Genomic DNA, 22,504 nt, shown 5'->3' with positions numbered 1-22,504 from the left:
CTGTGGAAGAGTCTTGTGCATTTTAATCCCTCCCCATCAAATGACCAGGCACGTGTCTTCTGTGGCCAAAATGCAGACTGTTGCATCTCACACTGGATATGCTTTTGGTCCTGTAAAGGAAACGTATGTAACAGCTTGCTGTCCTGTAAGCAAAGCATGCCAAACATATGGCAGGGAAATGTTTTTGGACCCATAATGCATGTGGCAGTGGAGTGGCGGTGGAGGAAGAAGGGAGATATCTGCACAGGGGGGGTGACTGGAACAGACCCTCCCTGGTCCGCTCCTTACTCCCACGTAGGGGAAGAGAGGGGAGAGCTTCAAGGCTGATGCCTTCTGGTGTCTTGAACCTGACTTTTAGAGGAGACACCCCTTTGCTGTGCTTTGTCTATGATTCAGCAACCATACTTTTATTAATGAGTATGGCTTCACCAGATCTTTAAGACAGATTTAGAGGGCCCTGATGTTACCCTAGTCTGAAGGCCCCTGTTAATTTTTTATCAGTAGTGCTTTGAAAGATTGATTGATACATTCTGTTTTACAGATCTGTAGCATAATCGTTGATGCCATTTTGGCAGCAGCTTATTGTGCACTTAGTTGGGGGGTTTTGTCGTCATCTTGCTGCTGTTCTGGGGCTTGAAACTGTAAAGAATGACACAGCTAGTGATCTGCAATAAAATTCAGGTCTTTCTTTCCTTCTTTAGAGAAATGAATTATAAATGTCCTCGTTGCCAAGCACTTGATAACTATATAAGTGGGAGAACCGCTTGGTGATATACCTTAATAGCAGAATTAATGATGTTTGAACTTAAGTCTGTTTGTTGAGACTTCATTAGCTTTTCAGATGAGAAAGTGAGTGGGGGAAAATGCACTCCAAACACACAAGTTGTGCACTGGAGCACACTGGGAGACAAGCAGCCAGTTAAGTCCCCTGTAGCACTGCCTTCTCACTATTAAACTGCTGTTGTTTCTTCCATGAGTTACATATATCCTGGGTTCCTTTCACCTTTTAGTTTTTGTCTGGGCTGGATATTTCTGTTGTTCTAAAGTCTACATGTGTGTGTTTATGTGCCCAAAAAGTGTTTGCGTGTGTGCGTATTTATGTACGGCATTTTTTTTTCAGATTTCTGTAACATGTTTTCATGACTGAAGATCAAACACGTGAGCTCTTTTTACAGTGATGAGTCCTTAGACAATGCTGTTTAGGGTTTGGTTTTTGTTTTGATTTTGATTTCAAACTGTCTTCTTCCTAAACACTGAAATGTGACTGACTTGGAAGCGTGCTAACCATTTCACTGTGTTGATGAAGGGTAGTCCCTATATTAAACTTCTTAATCGCCTGCAGCAAAATTTTTCAGTTTTTTAGGACAAGAGGATCTTATTATAATCATAAGGGTGGAATCCAATACCGGATTTTATTTGCAGAAGAGCCCCCTTTTAATGAGAGTAAATTCCTAGTGCTAAGAGCCAAAAATCATGTTTTACTGTTTATTTTTTACTATTTGGCATGTCCTCAGACAATTTGTTTGTTGTGCTGGATCATCACGGGGTCTGTTAGATCATCTAATTGAAAAAAAGGGAGTTTGTTGTCCTGGAACAACTCCAGAAGTTGTTTGTTCCACAGCCAAGTCCCTCCTATGCTCTAACTCTGAGGTAATCTTTGTAAGTCACGTTTATTATGTTTAATTTATTTCCCTGTTACACACTTGGAATCTGAAAATTTTTAATTAAATATATGGCATGAGGTGTATTTTAAAAGTAACAATGTAAATATATCTCTAAGGTTAGTTGCCTGGCCTTCAGCCTTAGGTTGAAGGTTACTCATTCTGTACTCCAACAGAAATGCACTGGTTATCATTGCTTACGATGATTACGTCTACTTCTAAGATATAGATAAGGTACTGAATGATAGGGAAAGTTTTTTAAATGCATATGTATTTCTGTTTGTGAAAAAAGAATTTTAAAAAGAGCATGCTTTTCTTTTCATGTTTTCACATCTGATTTTTTAGGAACAGTAGGTATCTGACAACATGCTCTGTCTAGTAACATCAGGCTTGCACGGTATACTTTTGTTTCTGTTCAGAACGTCCCAAGTTCTTCCTGCAGCAGCTTTAATTTTCAAGTTTTTCTTGAAAAGTATATTTGGGGGTAGGGTGTGTCTGTTTTTCTTTTATTCAAGATCATTCAAAACCTAATCTGCCTCTTAAAAGGTGCACTGAGAAATGGAGTTGCTGTTTAGGATTTTATATACTGATCTATGAACATAATTTTTTCAATAAACAGAAGTCTTACTGCCTCTTTTGACTGAGAGAGATTGTTATGCCCCATAAATCAGGAAGGAGAGTTTCAATGGGCTAGTTCCTATCTTTAGGTAATTACATATTCAGTGCAATCTTCTGAAACATGTATCATCTGTGTCAAAAAAGAAACCAGACTGCTGCTGACAGCTCTTATCTCATGACTGTGAAAATTGGGAGGGAGGGGGGTTTAAAGTTTATATTGTTCTTGTATGAGAACTCATAACCATCATAAAACTGTGTGAAATCACCTATATGATTTCCTGCAAAACTGATGCTGCTGGCATTGATTGTCGCAGTGAATGGCAGGTATTGAAGAGGCCGCAAGTAAGAAAGTAGGAAGAGGAGAGGTTTTTTCAAAAAAAAAAAAAAAAAAAAGTTTATCAATGAAGGCATCTTTAAGAATTAGAGAATGTTATGTTCTGTAAAATTATAGGTTAGACTTGGAAAGCAAGTAAAGGAGATCAGGGCGCAGAAAGATAAGGGAGGTGGTATTGTTTAATGCACTTAATTCCTATTCTGAAGATAGCCATCTAGATAAAAATGTCAGTGGTATTATGGAGGAATTGTAGATCAGGATGTATTCAGTTTGCTCCAGCTGCTTGACCTTGCCTAGCTGTTGACTGAAATGAAACAAGCCATGTTGCGATCAGCACTTTCGCTGGGCTGCTGCGGAAAGTTATATGAATGCCCATTGGTGTCTCTAAAGGTTTTGTGGGCTGAACTCTGTTTGCTGCAGATTTTTCAAGCTCAAAGCAAAACTGTTTTGTGTGCCCAGCTCTGCCATGTCCCTCAGAACACATGGATGATCATGCTGGAATAATTCACACTTGGGCTGTCCGGCCCATCAGGAGCTCAGGATTAAAACTGGAGCGCAGCTGCTGTTCCAGCAAGCAGCCCAGTGAGGGAACAGACTCTCTGTGCAGGTCATCTAATCACTGGGCTGTCATTTTACAGCATAACCAGTCTTGCTAAACTTATGCTGACTTTGAGTAGCTTGAACCTAGGTTTTCTGGCATTTTTATGTAGAAAATACAGATTCTTCTTTTTGTGCCTCCCTCTTTCCCCCTAAAAGGGAGTATCAAAGAGTGAGGTCCATCTTGCACACTGAAACTGCATGAGAAAACCTGCGGCAATTGCAGGTGGATTCCAATAAATTAAACATATTAACAGTTTCTGTGAACTTAACATCTTAATTTTGTGTTTGAAAGTGGTTCCTTGCATGTTATCGTAGGTCTGGGCATTCTTCAAAGGTCTATCTTTTGAGGATGTATATGTCTGCTCTGTAAGTAGGTCGGTATGCGGACAACACTTTTAATACAAGAAGTTGTGGAAGTTGGGATCAACAGTGAAGAAGATCTCAAAAAGTAGCTGGGCAAAGTCACAAAAATGCAAAACAAAATGGGGGTAGACCTGCAGAATGGTAGCTTGGCTCTTGGCATAAGAAAATCTATTTGGTTATAGAGAAGGCAGAGTACACAACCCAAGTGGAAAGTATGCCATGCATAAACAGTCAGTTAAGAAACCTGTGCTAGTAAAAGAAATAATTGTGTTGAGGGATTACTCATTGAGAATTAAGATTTTGTTTCCATGTGAATGTGAATTTATGTGGAAGCAGTATAACAGAGAAACATGTAGAACAAGTCTCTGGCTTGAGTTGGTGCCAGAGATGAGAAGAGACATTTTGGACTATGAATTAATCAACAAATATTGCCGGTGAAGTATCCGAACAAGATTGTGGGGTTCGACAGGATTCTCGCAGAGATTACAAATTTGGCTTCCCTTGTACTGGATCACTGTGAAAACTGAAGGCCTTGTGGTGTTTGCAAATTCATCTTGTTGAACAATTTTAGCGTATGACTTCTAGATTTCAAACATGATGCCACCTATAAAAAGTCGCTTAAAACTGACTAGAATTTAGGTTTTGGTTCTTATAAAGTTCTGTGAAACTCTTGAATATATTTTAGAAAGAATACTGCAAAAAGGTTTATCTGAAAATGTCCTGCTGTAGATGTGAAGTACCCACAGACATATGAATGTCCCATCAATTGATTGGTCCTTCCTGATTTGTTCTGAGCAGCTCATTACCGTATTTTTAATGGCCCCATCCTTATTTTAAAGTGAAACCTGACTGAAAATACTCAGCAGTTACTGAGCAAATAGAATGATCGTCTACAAATATTTTAGTTGTTTATTTTCCAACGTTTCAGATACTCAGGTTAGTGCCTTTCAGGTACTTTGATAATGTCCATTGTAACTTAACTGCAGCACTCTACAATGATCTTTTTAAAGTTTCAAGCTGATGTTTATCTAAAATAGTTTAGCTTGGGCATACACATTATCTTGTTCACTTTATAGAAACATGTACAGATTTTGAATATTCTGTCTTGCATTTTGATGAAAGATTTGGTCATTTAGAGAAAAAAATGTCTTAACTATGAACAAGCAAACTTTACAAGCCTTGGTCTTAAGGCAGTTTCTGGTATATTCATCAGACTTCACAAAAGCTCAGCCAGTGAAGGTAAATACTAAATCAGCATCTGAGTGGTGGCGAGTCCATGATAAAGTTGATGGACTGGTTATCACTGTTACTTTAAATGAATTCTCTTGGACATTGCTAGGCTCCCAGAAGAGCTGGTAACCAGTAGCAGGTTGCTGCCGTCATCAAAACACTTTTTTTGATCTACATCCCATCCCTGAGTTGCCCTCATAAAAAGCAGTGCTGCGACTTTGGGCTGGATGAGTCGTCCTGCTGTACCACCCATGCCCAGGGCAGTAACAACAGGGCTAATTGCCAAGTTACCCTTACAGGTCAGTCCAAAGAACTGTGTTTAGTTTAGTTTTCTGATGAAGTAAAACTTTTAAAGGCTGAGTTTTCATCTGATCTTTTAATTTTTTAATTTAAAACTTGCAAGGGGATTACTTCTGAACTTGCATGCAATATATGACACCGATGTGGTGGAGAAACATTCACTCACACATGGGGTAGGTGCACAGACAGAGCAAAGGTTTGATTTTAGTGGGGTTTTCTTTTGGCAGAGAGAGGAGGTGAAGGGGTTGACAGGGAGAAAGATTTATCATAAAAGTATAGGCAACAGAGCCATAAGAGGTAAATCATACCAAAAGACAGAAAATTCTTGTGTGTATGTGTGTCAGTAGCAAACCAACAATGTACCTATTTACCTTAGATTTTTACTTATGTAATTCTACATGGAGAAGGGGGAAGTTGTTATCTGCTGCTTGCTTTTCATTTTTATTTTAAGGGAAATTCAGGCTTGCCTGAGTGTGTTGACAGGTAAATGCTAATTTTCATATGTATTGGCATCAGTGCACATAAGGTATTTTATTCAAATTGTACTAACTTGTAGTTGTGGTAGAATCTAGGAGGGGAGGAATTATGTCACTCTAAAATGTCAAGATGCCAACTTTTGAAAAAAATAATGTATTGTCACAATTCCTCTTGTGAGTAGATACAGGGTAGTTTACAGCTGAAGCGTTTTTCTTCCAGTGGCTTCTTACACCTTTGTGAAGTATCACTGAAGTTGGGGTTGTTGCATGAGATTTGAGGCTGCGTTGCTTGCCCATACGGAATTTCTCATTGCCTGAGGTCATTGGATGGCTTATTGACCAAGTTGAACAGCACCGTATTGAAAGAACTATTCCTTTTTAAGTGAAGAAAAGCATTAAAATGTATTAATGTTACTTCTTTTCTTGTGAAAAAAGTGGATTCATTAATACCACTGAAAATGATTGATCATGAGCAGAGGTGCTGAACTGCGTGCAAAAGCTCTTTCACTTGCTAGTGACCAGCAAGTCAAATTTGCTAGTCACCAGCTCTGCGCCTTTACTTTCCAAGCTATTAACACATCACTGAGAATACACTAATTTTGGCGTGGTGCCATGCAATGCAGTTGCTCAGCTGTATTTCCTGCTTGTAACCTTTATTTCCATTTCACAGTGATTTCTGATCACTGATTATTACAACTCTAGACAAACTCACCTTGAATCCATTTATAGACTATGAAGAGAAATAGGCATTTCAAGGGAGGAACTGATTAGATAATAATATAATAATCTATGTCGTTCCTAGACTTTAAACATCTGCATTAGAATGAGATACATTGCACCCCACATTTGATTTATTATATTAGCTTGACATCTGGTAAGAAGCTCGGCTGTACAAATCGGCATTTAGCCAGATGCATTGCGTTACAAGATTCGGTTCTTTTCACTGCAGTTGGTTAAAATTGTTATTGATGATAGTTTTGCATAGGGCTTTAACCCTTAGTGGAGGTAGCATTGTGTCTTTACTAGCAGGATTATAGCAGATTTTCTGTGTGGCCCCTATTAGAGGTTTCTCTTCCTATCATTGATGTGGTATTAACCCCCGAAATGTTGAAGTGAGCAGATTCCAAGCATAAGCTTAGAATATGTAATAATAATATTTAAATCTGGTGTCAGGGTTTTCATGTGCCAAGTAAAAAAGTAAAATTAAATTAAAAAAACGTGATAGTGTATATTTGGAATAGAGCAAGCTGTAAAAAAATTTACATTATTTTGGTATTACATGTAGGTAATATAGCTTATAAATAATCCAAATACTTCCAGAGTATTGGTCAGTGTAAAGAATGACTTAAGTTGTCGTCATGATTTTGATAACAATAGAACAGTCATCTGCTAAGATTTAGTTCTTAAAATCTGATAGTATAATTCAAAAACAAACAAAAAAATGAAGTCCCTTACTTAATAGGTATGCAGCATCTGTATTTTTATGTCTGTCAATATTTTGAATTTTTGAAGTGCAGCCTATCCATTCAGTATAGTCCAAAAAGGCACAGAAAAGAAGGATTACTACACGTTCAAGAAGTTCATGGCAACAACATGCCGTAAATGTAAACTCCAACACTATGTAGTGTAAGTTGTATACTAACACTAATTCGTTTTTCCATAGGCAATTGAAATTAGTCCATACAAAGGGAAACACAGAATTTGGCAGTATTGGAAGTATTTTGCCACAGCATCAGTTTTTTGTGTTAACTCTTTGGTGGTGTGCTCTGTACAGTTTACAGAAGACAGCCATCGGCTCATGCTATAAATCACATAAAACTCTGGAGGCAACATACAGAAAGTAACCAAGTTAAACTTGAAAATTTAGGCACTTGACTGAGTGACATCTTTTTCTCCTGTCTACTTACCTCCTTGCAGGGCGTACAGAGAAATAATCTGACTGTTCAGAGAGCTGTAAATAGCAGAGAAGGTGACTTGGGCTGGGGAAGCAGTATGGTAAAGGCATGAAGGGAGCCTGAGGAGATTCACAGATTAGAGGGGAGGCTATTGTTTACTGACACAATAGAAGGAACAGGCTCCGAAAGGTGTGTGGATGCCTGCCATCTTCTGCCTCCCTTTCCTCCGCTGGACGTCCAGGATTGCCGTGATGAGGTGGAAATGCGAGGAAAGGGACCTTGCCATCCCCGGGTCCCCTCTCTCCCCTTGGGCCATTGTGTTGCTCTCTGAGCCAGACCCATCTGGGTGTTGCTGTTGTTTTCTGCTGTCATGCTCTTATAGAGCCGGGCTCTTCTGGTGGCTCAAAACTCTGATTTTTCCTGTCTCATTTACACGTGGCTCATTGCATCTCAAGACAGAAATATTAAATTAGGTGAAACGGTTCGGACTGTATTATATTAAATACTTTTCTCTCTCTAGTCATGGGAAAGCTCTCTTGTACTTCTCTGTGACACAACAGTATGACTTTGATTTCTGTCAGGCAAAACCCATGGCCCTGACCTGTGGTTCTGGAGAAAACATTGTCCCCCATGGCCGTGTGTGCTTGCTGTGGTAGGAAGCTGCAGCCCTTGTGGCCCAGGGTGACAAGGCAGGCCACAGCGTGCTACGTGCCTCGCCTGGTCATTACAGGCAACCACAGGAATCCCTGGTCTGATAAATCTCACTCCTCCTACTCTCCTTCTCTGATACCAGCTCTCCTTTCTTTTACCATCTTCACCCCTCTTCTCTGTACCTCTGCTGGCTTGTGATCATTTCTCTTGAATGGAGGTGACAAATGTTGATCATGTTTTCCATGAATTCCTATGAGTATAATGTTAATACTTTTTTCTCTCTATGAGGAATACCTTATTTGATATGTTGTTCTGGACCTCCTTTTTAAGGGGGGGTGGGGTGTCCTTTTGTTTTGCTTTGTTTTGTTTTCGTGGCTGCTCTTGACAGCTCATGGTCATTCTGAGGGGAAATATATCCAGAAATTAAGCTTTCAAAGGGGAGGACTCTATGATGGTATATACATGCAGAGGAGCTGCATCTGAGATGTACAAGCAACTCATTTGGGCATTTGCTATCTTTTTCATCATTTGTTTTTGCAGCCTCAGTAAAACTATGTAAAAATGAGTGACATAGAATAAACTTCTGTCATGTATTGTGTGCCTTTTACAGATTAAATTCTTGAATCTTCCTGAACTTACAGCTGTCCATTCCCAAACATACTATAAATTGTTGTATGGACCACAAGCATTTGAATGGTACAGAGAAGTTTTAACCTAGCTTAATGTAAGTCATTTACATGTTCAGACAGAGCATCCTTGTGTGTGTTCTTCCAAGCTCTCTTCTTTGTATACAGTGTTACGCTGGTTTGTATTTCTGGTAGATGTTTCGCAGGGCTAACCTATTAATAGTTGGTTTTCCCTACATGAACAGGCAGCTTCCTAAGCTGTCTAAAGGTTAAGAACAGATTTGTCAATGAAAATTTATAGTGGTTATTTTTATTTAAATCAAGTGTTCTCAATTAGTGTCCACGTAAAAGAACTATGTCAAAGAATACAATAGTCAAAATGTATCTAATGATCCTTTAGTGGCAGATTATGATCATATCTTTATTAGCGGTAGTAATCGTGGTGACAGTGTTGCTGGCAGGTTAAGCCATTTCTTACGACAGTAGCTTTTGTGCTGTTGCATCAGGATCAGAAATGCAGTTCCTGAAGATTTGCATATTATGAAGAATAGGCTGCAAAGACATGGAAGCACAATCTTGTCATTGTGTTTAGTGGTGTGGGTGGCAGATTGCTATAGCTGATTCTGAGCAGGAAGAGCTTGCATATGGGTAGCTTTAAAGCCCTTTAAATGTTTTAGGATTAGTAAGCAAATTGGTTGGCTAGGTGAGCGTCATTGTAAGTTGTTAAATACTCCAAGCAGCTATAAGCTTTTTAAAACCCTCCCAATGTTTTAAAATGTATAGTGCAGTGTCTGAACAGCTGCGTTTAGCTGAGGTGGCTGGATTAGACCGCTTTTGCATTTGTACTATAGCTAACCTCAGACACTGCTGTGATAGTTCTGCACAGCATTGCACTACATCATTTGGACATTAGCTAAGGTTTGAAATTTCAAGGAGGTTGCAAGGCATTAAGCTAGAATGGTTCTTAAAAAAAAATGAAAACCAAAACCAAACCAAATGTTTCTGTAATCATGCAGATTGGTATGGAAACATGACACCATTGTTGATCTAGCTGAAACTTTAAACCCAGAGAAAATGTTGCCTTATTTTAGGAAGTTTTCTCACATTATGCATTTTTATTTTAAAAACAAAACTTTTTCTTTCCCAAAGTATGTGAGAAAATACAGATTCCTTACTAACTTATTATTTTTAAGTGACTTGTTCCAAAATGTCTGCGAGTTCTCTGGACTTTTCAACCTTTCCCCCTTCTCCTTCATGCACACACCAATGTTTTTATCACCTTTCATCCCAAGTGAAATGATCCTGTGAGATTTCATCCATACCCTTGATCCTTAGGATAAATTAAACAAATATTTGCTCCAAAGAATCTAACCCATGTTATACAAACAGCCCAGTGGGTGCTGGAAAAAACTTTTGCTTTTTAGTAAAAATAGGATCAATATAATCACATGGGTTTGAATTTCATTAACTCATGCTATAAAGGTTCCATTGGAATAGCATTGTAATTTTGAGATGAGCAGGGAATAGAATAAGCGAATAAGAGAATAGAAAAAAAAGAGGATAGGGTAAGCAGACTTAATTCCCAGGAAATGGTCACACTATGTTTACAACTGTTTTTCCCCTCTCCCACATAGGTATGCAGACGGAATAGTCATCTATACAAGTAATGTATCTGCTTAGTCATATCTACTGTTTTATCTGTCCAGAGAAGTAAATAAATGCATGTCCAGACTCATGCAGTCAAGTAAAATCTGTATTTCTGTAATAAATATTATTGGTATAGATCAGGGTGCAAGTTAGAGGCTACACACATCTTGGCAACATTATTTCCTGAAGCAAATTTTTACTGATGACTCTTGTGTATAGTTACACATTGGAATCCTTAAACAGGGTTAGGAAACAGACTTACTTGCTATGAATTTAGCGGTGCTTCTGGGTATTGGAATTGCATTAATATGCACTCACTGACTGCAGTTATAGAATTCCTTGATTCATGTTAAGGTAGTTGTATGCAAGGATCATGTTTATTTGTAAAAAATTTCTCTTGAGGGACACCATTGACCATTACTGCAGGCACTCAGAAGAATTAGAGCATAATTTTGAGTTAGAATGCCAATAAATTAACTGTGTCGACACTTCCTTTGAAAATCAGCCACATTTGCTGAGATAGCTAAAACTTAATTTCTCCAGCAGAGGAGTTAAACAGTGAAAACACTAAAGAGTATCTCGACATTTATGTCAAGACAGAGAGGTGATACAAGCACAAGTAAATCACGGAGCAGGTGTGTTTGTGGTGAATGTAGAGACAATCTAGCTTAGCAGAATGTTGTTTAATGAATAGGGGTGGAAGCAGGCATGCTGTGACTTCAAGTGTTTTGCTGAGGTGTGTGCCTCCAAGTTAAAGGTGAGGTTAAGGAATAGCTCACATACATTCGGTGTCTCAAGTTTTTTTTTCCCCAGTTTTTCACTCCTGTCCAATAGGGAGATCCTGATAGTCAACCTGAGCATTTACTATTAAATGCAAAATTCTATGACATATAAAACCCTTTATAAACTGCAGATAAATGATTTGGCTTCGCTGTTACAGCTGTGCAAGGTGTTGGTCAGCATGTTGCAGAGACTCCAGGACATGTCTCCTATATAGATTTTTTTTCCCCCTCTTTTTTCAAGTAGCAACTCCATCTATAATTCTAGCTGACTTCTTTATTTACTAATGAATTCAATTCTAAATTAGGGTGATATTAGCATGTTTTGCCTGGCTTTATTTAAATCTGTTTAATCTCGAGGACTCTGCTAAACAACTGATTAGAACTAATTTTCGGTTGCCTTAAAATGTGAATGTATTACTTTGTTTATTCAATTTAAGAGGGTGGGGCGGGGGGTGTCCTTGGAGTGCCCAGCCAAATGAAACTCCCCATAAATTGGGATACTGTCAGAAAAGTGCCTCCTCTTTTGCTAACAGTACAACAAATACCATATCAGAGTCTCGCAAATTCATCCAATGAGAGGTTATCCTTTGGCTTATTGCAAAAGCATCCATGTCGCTTTCTTTAACGGTGTTGTTTGATTGTAATATGTAAGAATATTTAAACCACTCGAGGTTACTTAATCTTTTAAATGTTATTAGGACCTTGCTGGATTTGTGTTAGTTTCAATCAGCGACTTCTGCCTCTGGTACTGACAGATGGACATGTGTGCAGTGCTGCCATGCAAGTCTCTTTTCATAGAAAGGGATTTCTAGTCAGGAAAGACAAGTATAATAAACATGTGAATTATCTTACCAATAAGGATCTAAATGGAAACCCTGAGCTGATGGGGATGGCCAGAGCAGAAATCCCCCTTTCCCACTGCTTCCTTGTGGGACATGGATGAAGAATAACTACCTTGAATGAAAGAGGATTGTCCTTTTTCTTTAACACAATCATACTGCAAATCTGCTTTTCACCTGATGGTTCTCTGCGCAGGCTTCCCAGGAGCATCTGGCTCTTTGGAGCTAATTCTCCCCTTCACAAATGCTTTCTCAGGGCAAAAGACTATCATTGTCACTTCTGTGGGCTGCTGCCTGCAGTTTTTTCTCTGGACAACTTTTCTCTTCAGACCCTATTACCTTTAGTCCATAGTCTTCTACCACATCACTTCACCTGCTTTCTCCCTTGCACTGTTTGCCTGTGCCTCGTGGAGACAGGGCGGGTTGTGGTTTGGGAAAGAGGAGCAGGTGAGGGTAAGTTGGTTTGTCAGGTGAGTTACATGGTGACAGCTGCCAAGTAAAGGAGTATGGCATGGGAATGGGGTCAGCAAAGTGGGTCAGGGAGCCGGGGAACTACTCAGAGCATTGCCGTGCCCCTCAGCGTTGCCTGATGCTCTCCTGCATCAGTGAGTTTGTCCTTAATCCACAGACATGAAGCCAATTCGGGCTCAGGTCTGCAGTCGCTGTGGAAATGCATACCTCACCTTCTCTGGCATCTTTCCCATCCCACTTCTTAAAACAGAAGAGCTCCTCTCGGAATTCTTTTCATGACTTTTTTGAGGTCGTGGGTTTAAACAAAAGGATAAAGGTTAGATTTTTTTATCATGACATTCACTTCTCTGCAAAGCATGTGCTGTGTATTTTCTAGACCCTTAGTCAGTATTTTTAATACAGTCAAAGTTGTAATTTTTTTTTTTGTTCCTGGTTCATGTATCTTATAAAAATCCACATGTAGCGTTCCAGGGACTGTGTACTTTTGTGTTAATATTTGACATCTGCAGGGAGACAAACTTACTAAGAATTTATTACCAGAGAGAAAGAATTCTTTTTCTTGAATACCTATGCAAGAACCGATTTATTTTTCTCTTTTCAGACCATGGTTTGACGATGAGGTGGAATAAAAAACACAGGTACTAGCGAGTTGCATATCCTGATGTGCAGCGATGGGCTACGTGAAAAAGAGAGGTCCGTGAGGAGAAGCAGGTCAGGTCACCACGGTGTTACCCACCTAGTGCAGTGCCCATACTTGAGGATGGTGACAGCAGAGAGTTCAGAGACCCCTGTGAAAGCTGAGTCAGGAAGAGCGGCAAGCAGGAAGAATCTCTTTTCTAGTTGCTTAGCTCCCCCCAAGCTTTTGTTTACATCCATCTTTCTATTTGCTCTTTTTTTGAGAGAGAAACAGAACCAAAGCCACAATAGAGGCTGGGTAAAGGGAAGATGGTCTGCAAAGGATCTGCAGGGTTTCTGTAGAGAAACTTCTTCCACCTCTACGTAACGTTTGCAAGAAAAAGCTCTGCATCAATTCTGCTCTGGACTAGAGGGGCAAGGAGTAACCTGGTCTCTTGACCCCTGCATCTGTAGGAGCTCCCCATTAATTCTCACTGGGTCTTTGTCCCTCTTAAGCCCAAACAGAATGGTCATGAGAAACAAGACTGTGACTTCGGGGCAGGGGTGGCCACCCAGTATGGCTGTTTCCTTGAACTTAGCTTCAGCTGGGTTGTCAATTCTCTTCCATTCAAGAATGCAAACATGGCCTCACCCAAGCAACTTGTGTTCCCCAACATTCAGCTTGAGGCTCACAAACAGTGCAACCTGAGGTGGGAACTGAAAAAGGAAAGCAGGAAATAAAGATGTCTCCGTTTACTTCCAGGAGGGCTTATGGTGTACTGCCTGATTTCACAATGGGACAACACCAAGTTTAAGCACAAAGCAGAAGATGATGAATCTTATTTTTGCACACACATACCCAGTCAGTGTCTATTTATATATATGTGCATATAAATATATATATATGTATACATATGTTGCCTGATCTGATGGGGCAGAAGCAATGTGAAATACCTCATTTTCAGGAGGACTGGGAACTTGAAGAGGATGCCAAGTTGGTTGCCTGGGAAGAACAGGAAGAATATCCTTTCCCTTGCCCAGGATTTTGTTTTTATTCACATGTATGATTTGTACTAGAAGCTAGTTTGGTAAAGCAGCATTGCTGAAACCTTTTATAGAGGCAGGTATTTGGATTATGCTCACAGTTTAGGTTTATCTGCGTGCACAGGAGACATATATTCATGTGATAGCTGTGATTTCTCTCTGGAAGAAAAAATAATTGTTGTGTCCAAAGGAGATGAAAGCTTTTCTTGTGTTTATTATTGCTTCTAGGATTTTATAGTTTCAAATGTGTTGGGATAAGTGCTGTATTTGGGAAAAGCAAAGGGAGGGTTGGGAATATAATTACAGCCAAAAGTTCTTTCTGGGCACAGGTTGCTTGCGCGTGTCATTCTTGAACTGTGTGATCTTTTCTCAGGAGGAAGAGACCCGAAAGGGTCATGGGGTTTTTCAAGGGGGAGAGAGGAAATGAGGAACACTTTCCCTCTTTTGGAGAAAGGTAAAAGCAGGATATACCAGGATCCTGTCAAATCCTATTTATTGGCACTGAGCCTTTTCAAAGCTGGGAACAAATCTGCACCAAAAATCCCAACATTAGTACATGCAGGAAGAAAACTGCTGAGTAGAGGAGGGGAAGAAACAAGGCAGATTTAGCTTGTAGGACCGACTGACACTAGCCAGATTTGGGACCTAGGTCCCAAACTGAGGTATTTACACAGGAAATAAATATGGCTACGCAAATCTTGTGCATCATAAGTTACAGCTTCTGACACTGAAGAACTATGAAAATCCAGACCCAGTTAGTGATTTCTAGCCAAGCCTGTTCCGTTTTGAGTCCTCATAGGGCTGCTGCAGAGAGCAAACATGACTGCTCTTCACAAAAGCCATTCACCACGTATCCTGTGCCTGACAGCCTCCAAAACCAGCAGTCACCCTGAATTGTGCTTCCAAACCTACCTCTATCTCAGGCAGTTTTTGCCCCTCCAGACAGGAAAATGTCAATAGGAAAAAAGCAGCCTGTCCTAAAAAGTATGGTTCAGTAATGCTTGAAAATGCATATTTCGGCCTGGCAGATCCTGTCAATTTTTATCTGTAGTGTATCTGCTGCCCACCCCTCCACACACCCCTGCCTATGTAAGAAGGAAAACAGCTTCCAGAGTCTAGATCAAGCAGTACCATAAAAACATGTATCTGGCACTTGAATTCAGCAGTCTCCTGAAAACCCCATGTACCCAACCACAGGAGGAGCAGTACCCTTTCTTTTCTGGATCCTGCCCTTTTCACCTTCCCATGGTGTGCACTCAAAGTAGACAGTACCAGTTCCTCTTCTTCAATCCAGCACTTCCCACCTGAGTGAGAGAGCAATTGAAAAAAACTAAATCCTTCTGCCTGTAAAATCTAGTTTCTTTTTGTCATGTGCATCTCAAGACTTTTTAGGTAAAAATGATGCTTTGTTTGACTGAAGTTGATGGCCATCTCCTTGATTTTAGTCAGGACCAGGATTTTGCACACATACATAGCTATCAAAATACTAATTTTTCAATAATCCATCTTTGAAAGTCTGGGGGAATAATAATATTTGGAGATAAAGGCTGAAAATATTTTGGGACTTCACAGGTGTCGTGTCCATCCTTCTTTTAGTGCTCTTGTGCCTCTGAATCGGGTATCATATTTGAGTAGTGTGGGTGGTTTCTACACAGTGGAAGTTTAGGAAGAGCCAGATGCTGTGTACTGCAGCTTTTGCGCCGAGATGCCGGTGCGCAAGGCGAGAGATTTGGAGCAAGAAGGAATACTTATGCTATTGTCTAGCTTGATGTTTCATTTCAGGACCTAAAATGGAGGTGAATGAGTGAACAAAGATACGGTTTCTTGTCAAGGTTTGTGGTGATGGTATTAGCATGTTTGTTACTGTCTTCCGATTAAACATTACTGTGGGCTGTTGGGACAGCTTCATTTTCTCGTTCAGCCGGTGTAGTGGGGAATATTCCCAGGAAAAAAACCCTCCTGCGTGCTGCTGTGACAACTTGTGGAAAGGGACGCTTTGTTTATTAGTAAGTCCAACGCACAGTGTTCGTGCATACGTGTGCATTTTACACAGGTGTGTATGTACGTGTGTGGGACGGTGGGCAGCGTGCCCTCACGGCAGGCTCGGCTGCTTTCCCGCCCCGCTGGCAGGGGCACGCTCCCTGCTCTTTCTCCCGGAGGTCAGTCAGGATGGCAGCCATCACCTGTGGCAGCCTGGCGTTTCCGACCCGGGAGCGCCAAACCTTGCTCTGGTAGCAGCCAGCCTCTTCCAGTACCGCCGAGGAATGCGGGGAAAGATCGGGAACACCGCCCCCGCCCCCCCCAACCCCCCCGCGCCCCGCAATCCCCTTGCCCCGCCGCAAGGCCGCAGGCCGGGGGGGCGGCGGCCGGGCCCGGAGGCCGCAGGTCCCGCGGAGGCGATGCCAGATCCAGGTTTTCGCGGCAGCAGCGCTGCCGGGGCGCGAGGGCCGAGGCCGCCGTGCGGGGCGGCGGCGGCGGCGGGGGGGCGGCGGCGGGAGGCGCGGGCCCGGCGGAGCCGCCTGGCCGCGGCCCCGCAGGATCCAGGTAGATCGGTCCGGCTTTTACCTTTCTCCTTCGGCTTCCCTGCGCCTGGGGCTGGCGGCCGGGCTGTTTCCCGGTCTCGCAGAGAGAGGCAGTGCTGAGTTCGGAAGACAAAAATAGAACCTTTACAGAGAAATATAGGGATTGTGTGCGCGGTGGGGAGGGAGAGAGGCGAGCGGCACCCGGCTGGTTTCCAGGAGGAGCCCTTCTCTCCCTCTCGTTGCATGTTCGGCATTTCTGCAGGGATTCCTGCCCCCCCTCCCCGCCGGGGCAGGGTTACCTCTGCCGCCCGCTCTCCGCATCTCCTCGGGGGAGCAAGCCAGCCAGCTCCGCTGCGAGCAGAAGGCGGCTAGAGACCATTTTCTGTGAGCAAGCCGGGGGGGAAGAAGAGGAGAGAAGCCGTCGCAGGGACGCACGGATATAAAGACTTGTCTTCTGCCTCCCCCCCCCCCGCCCCCCTCCTCCCCCTTGTAAATACTAAATCTGTAAAGGCAGCGTTTTGACATCCATCCTAAGCAGCGGCTATGGGGTGTTTGGGCAACAGCAAAACGGAGGATCAGCGTATCGATGAGAAAGCGCAGCGAGAAGCCAACAAAAAAATAGAGAAGCAGTTGCAGAAAGAGAGGCTGGCATATAAAGCGACACACCGCTTGCTCCTGCTGGGTAAGGAGGAAGGGGGCAGATGGCGGGGGGAGGGAGCCGGGGGGGTGCCGGGGACGGGAGGGGGCATCTGCCCCGTCCCGGCCGGGCGGCCGCGGAGAGGGGAGAGAGAAGGCGGTGTGCGCCGTAGGCAGGAGGCAGGCAGGCAGGCTGTTGGATGGAGCAGTAATGCCAGGCGCCCGCGGATCGAGCTCGGCGCCCCGGCCGCGGGGATGCACGCATAGAGAAACGCTGCCGGAGGTGGGAGATGCTGTCGTGTCCGAAAAACCCACCCCAAACCCCCAGCCTGAACCGTGTGTCACAATGTTCTCCCTCTCCTTCTTTCTCTTTTAGGGGCTGGTGAGTCAGGAAAAAGCACTATTGTGAAACAAATGCGAATCCTACATGTCAATGGATTTAATTCAGAGTAAGAATTATTGGCGCTTCGTGACTTATTTTTTCCTTAAACGTTGGAAACAGGTTAACGCAGAGTAGGCTAGGCGATTTCTCTTCTCGTCCCCTGTGTGTTGGTGGCTTGACACTGCGTTTGGGGGGAGGGAGGGGAGGAAGGGGAGCAAGAATAAGGAAATTACTGCTATTGTATATTTGCATTTTCTCCTTCTGGCCCCCGTACTGTATTTTACACTGTTGCTACTGCAGCGCTTGACAGGCCCCTGTGTAGCAACAACATGGCGACTACTTTTTACATAGAAGCGAATAACCAAATATCGCATCTGTCTGTAATACAAAAATACATGTCAAAGTCATATTCAGGATGACAATGCCTGCTGTTTTTCCGGTATTGAGGTTAGTGTAAAACTGAAACTAATTTTGCACGTTTGTTAGAAATGATTCTGTTTTCTGAGGCTACATCATGTTCTCTCTGAAAAACTCTCTGCCAGAAATTATTATTATTAATCCATAGCATTAATTTTAGATATCTGTTGGCCTTCAACTACGTGTTGTTAATTTAGAGGATGTTTACAGCATGCTGTAGAAATGAAAGAATGACTGCCAGTTCCATCAGGGCAGGCTTTGCAGATGTGGCTATGATTGTCTGATTTAAAAAAAAATACCAGGGATGAATGTGCATTGCTCTTCATACCATGCAAGAAAAGGGCTAAGGGGAAAAATACATTTCTCTTGCTGTTCTTTTCAGTTAGTATGTTGTAATGATTGAAGAGCAGATAAACAAGCGATTGGTGAAAAAAAAAGTAAATGCAACTGACTGCTTTGGAAGAAAAAATCAAAGTGTTAATATTTCTGTTTTAATGCAGAGAAAAGAAACAGAAAATACTGGATATTCGGAAAAATGTTAAAGATGCGATTGTGGTAAGAACACGCTTTATACTGTTCTTAAATGCTTGGGTGTACTGGAAATTATAAGGATTGTGCTCTCCAAGATTGTGCTGAGAGAAATCCCATTTCGCTGATCAGATTGGATTATCTTCTATTGATCCTGTATCCTGGATTTATCCAGATTAATGTGTTTGTTTTTGTTTTATCCAATTCTAGACTATAGTTTCAGCTATGAGCACTTTAATACCCCCAGTTCCATTGGCCAACCCAGAAAACCAATTTCGAATGGACTACATCAAGAGTATAGCTCCTCTTTCTGACTTTGACTATACACAGGTAAGAATAGAAACCACTGATTTATTCTGCTTCAAGGGGGAACGTGTTGCTTCACTGTGATTTACTGAAACATTGGGTTTTTTACTTTCTGGAAGGTGGTGATGGGAAGAGCTTATGTCAGCATTACTACTGGGTTAACTTTTCTTACAAGATTGTGGTGGTTGCACCTGTTCTAGGGGTGCAAGGTTTTGTTGTTACTGAATTATTTGCCGTTGTTTGTAAATGCTGTTTCTGCATTTAGTTCTTTTCAGAATTTCTGATGTAATTATACATATTGACACATCAAATAAGACTTTGTTGAAAGCTGGTTTCCTACGTGGAATTAGATGCAGGATGTCAGTCTGAGGAGTTACAGTCTACCTACGGAAAAGGATATGAAAGGAAGTAAAAGGATAGAGTGGCCCCAGTGGTGTTTTCCATACATACTGCATTTCAGAGTCGCGTAAATGGTGGTCAAGTAAGATGGTTTGCTTCCTTACGTATTTATTGTAGTTGGGACGAGCAGTGGCTTACTTGTATGTAAATGTTGCCGTCTTTTGATATAGAATCATTAGAAAATGAAGGATTTCTGTGTCGGGGCTACTCTTGTAGACAAATGAGAGATACCTTTCAGATTGACTTGGGTAGGCATCTTATGTTTGATTATTTTTATCTTTTTATGTTATTATTTATAGGAACACGCACAGAATGTTTTATATTTTATGCATGATATGAAAGCAAGTGCATAGACATTCTGAATATTATAAGGAATTTTATTTTTGCAGTAGCACAATTTTTAAGTTGCCTTAAAATGATATTGAGAGCAATTTGTTATGGATACAGTAAGGACTAAAAAAAATCTTCATTCATTGGCTAAATGATTGTGAGTTGTTTGTGCTATCAATATTACTAAAGAAGCCAATTACAGTAGACTGTCTTTAGGTTATTATAGCTTCAGGGTGGAAGGGGGAGAAGGGGAAGAGTCCTTTCTTTATTCTATGACTCATATTCTCTGGTGTGTGGTTTTGCATCTGGTTAACCTACCACTTTGAAGGTTCAAGATAAAGAAAAAATATCAGACATCTTGTACAGTTAGAATTTAACACATAATGCAGATGTTAAGAAAACGACTGCAAGGTACACCCACATATATTGCATAATTGCTCAGTTGGTAGATGTAAGTTAGTGAAAATGAGAAACTTTCTAGAAATGGAATGCGAGTTTGAAATATTTGTCTTATGCAGGTATTGCAGTTCTGAGGCATTTGTTGCTCATTTTATGTGGGGTGGTTTTTGCTTGAGTTTTGGGTACATGTTTGGGTAAAATAAATGGTGGCACGTATCCTTTGCAATTCTCTCTAGTACATCTGGTCTTTTGAGTTTCTGGGATAAAAGAAAACTAAGTGGACTTTTCATAGGGCTGGAGATATTTTTTATTTTCATTTTATTGTTTACAAAATTTCTCCTTTTTCACAGAAGCTAACTATATCTGGTCAGATTTGATGCACTGTTTGATATTTTATAGAGGGGAAAACTTATTCTTCTTGGAGGGGAAAAGAATAGGACCCAGTGGACTGTGAAACAAGTAATAATTCATTTGAAATCTCAATTCAAAGTCTATTTTGGTTTAAAATAATAAGAAAAAAACCCTCTGGTTTTTAATTAAGTAGGATTTCTGAAAATACCATCACATTTTTTGAATTAGTGTCAAATAATACTCCTAATCTTAAAAAAAAAAAAAAAAAGAGTTGTTTTAACCTTAAAAAAAGAAAAAAGATCTAGTAGTGCTGGTTTAGAAGCAAATATATTTTATGTGTCACTTTCATCTTTTCCCTCTTGTTTTCTTCTCTGCTCAATTCATAGGTTTAATATTTGTAAAATACATAGTCTGGCTAGAAGGATTGGGTTTTTTGTTTGGTTTTTTTTTTATTTTTATTTTTGTTGGTTTAGTATGTTATTTCTCTGCAGGAAGATGTGTGAGCAAGACAGATTGGGAGAAAAAAAAAATGTGCTATTGTGCTTCAGGGCTTGATTCTACTCCAGTTTAAGTCAATGATAACTTAAAGTGAAATTATGTTTCCAGCTTAAATAACTTTTGACCCATTTAGTATTTTTGGATATGGACAAATATAAAAATAAATACTTGGATAGTAATCAGTTATGCTGATTGCTTTGCTAAGCACTACTGATTCTCTAATGAATAGCTGGTGTATGGAATAAGGCCTTCTGAACCAAAGAAACCAATGCAGTATTTGGTAGTAGACATTCAGGACTTGCGGTTCTATCATCCATACTTAAAAACAGTTGTAAAGGAAAAAAATGCAGACTTAGGCAGCGCTTAGGTGTTGCCTCTGGGGTAAATTCTGGCACATTCTAAAATGTGACAAAGGTTACCCTTCTTCCTTTGAATGAGGGAAGAGGCAATTTTAGGGTTTGTAACAATATGGATGGTAATGAGCTGTGAAAGTCATAGCCCTTAGTGTTGCAATATGAATTTACAGATGTGTTAGTTTTTGGATTATGTTAGCCATGTAATCTTTGTCATAAAAATTGATGTATTTTAGTTGAAGATGCATTTCAAATACATTGCATGTAAAATGTGGGAAAATGACTGCACTGTAGCGTGAATCTTTAAAGAAAGATCCCTGATGAAATGCAAAAACTTCACTGATGGCACAATATGACCAATACTCATGAGGCACTAATTTAAATATATTTGTGACATTGGGTATGCTTGGATATGCATTCTTAAATTGCATACAAATTAACTAATATGCATTTAATTGTGAAAATTGTCCTTTAAAATAGGTGGATTTGAAAATACTGGGTTTTTTTTTTGTGGGTGAAATCATACTCTTAATTGCAATTTATGACTGAAATTCCAAGAATTTGAGTTAGGGTGGGATTCACATTTAGACTCAGAGATGTATTTGGGGGTTTTGTTTGGCTGGTTTTTTAATTACATAGTTCTGTACAAAATGTAAGCAGAACATCTTACTTAGTAGTGATACAAATTTTATTTTCTCTTTACAGCCTTTTAACATTCCTTTAAGAGTCTGTGGAGTGCCCCCCCAATAGTTTTACTTACTTTTAAAAAATTATTCTTTAATTTGGTTTACTTGTGCTACTCTGATTATTTATCTAGTTGATATAAAACAAAATCAAAGGTTTCCTGATTTCTTTTATAATTTTTATGTTGTCTTCCATTACTTTTATTAAAAGACTGTACAATTTTTACAAAAAATTTCCTGAGTGACTGATGCAGTCTAATTCTATAAATCATAAGGGTTAAGGCTAGAGTGTTTACAAAGTTAATAAATATGAATAAGGCAAGTGTCCACTGTAGTTTCTTGCTTGAAAATGTGAAAGGAATCAAGATAAATTTTCATCTGATGACTAGTTTAGGCATTATCTTAGCTCCATATTCCAGGGTGGAATCAGCAGAAGGGCTTTAAAACTGAAATGGAAGCACACATGCTGTATCAGAAAGGATTTTTTTTTTTTTTTTTTTTGGCAAAGTGTTGATTGATATTTGCTAAAGTTAACAGGAATTGACCTG

The 22,504-nt window shown here is 40.5% G+C and overlaps 1 protein-coding gene across 4 annotated transcripts in view; it reads left to right on the top strand.

Moving 5' to 3' along the window:
* Window positions 1-22,504, top strand: part of GNAL (G protein subunit alpha L) — a 198,375-nt gene that overhangs the window by 57,853 nt on the left and 118,018 nt on the right. Inside the window, exons 1-4 of one of the 4 annotated variants that reach the window (XM_052787316.1) lie at window positions 16,634-17,356; window positions 17,687-17,759; window positions 18,610-18,664; window positions 18,848-18,967. The exons of 1 other annotated variant lie outside the window; for it this stretch is intronic. In XM_052787316.1, the coding sequence (XP_052643276.1) occupies window positions 17,218-17,356; window positions 17,687-17,759; window positions 18,610-18,664; window positions 18,848-18,967 (387 nt within the window). In that variant the 5' untranslated portion in view covers window positions 16,634-17,217. Of the gene's footprint in view, window positions 1-16,633; window positions 17,357-17,501; window positions 17,594-17,686; window positions 17,760-18,609; window positions 18,665-18,847; window positions 18,968-22,504 lie in introns of those variants that run through there. 2 more of the 4 variants (XM_052787318.1, XM_052787315.1) reach the window with 2 other exon arrangements.

The sequence above is a fragment of the Harpia harpyja genome, chromosome 5 (genome assembly GCF_026419915.1).
Source record: "Harpia harpyja isolate bHarHar1 chromosome 5, bHarHar1 primary haplotype, whole genome shotgun sequence".
Classification (NCBI taxonomy): Eukaryota; Metazoa; Chordata; class Aves; order Accipitriformes; family Accipitridae; genus Harpia; species Harpia harpyja.
The sequence above is the reverse complement of the archived record's forward strand: the minus strand, read 5'-3'. Positions and strand labels throughout refer to the sequence as shown.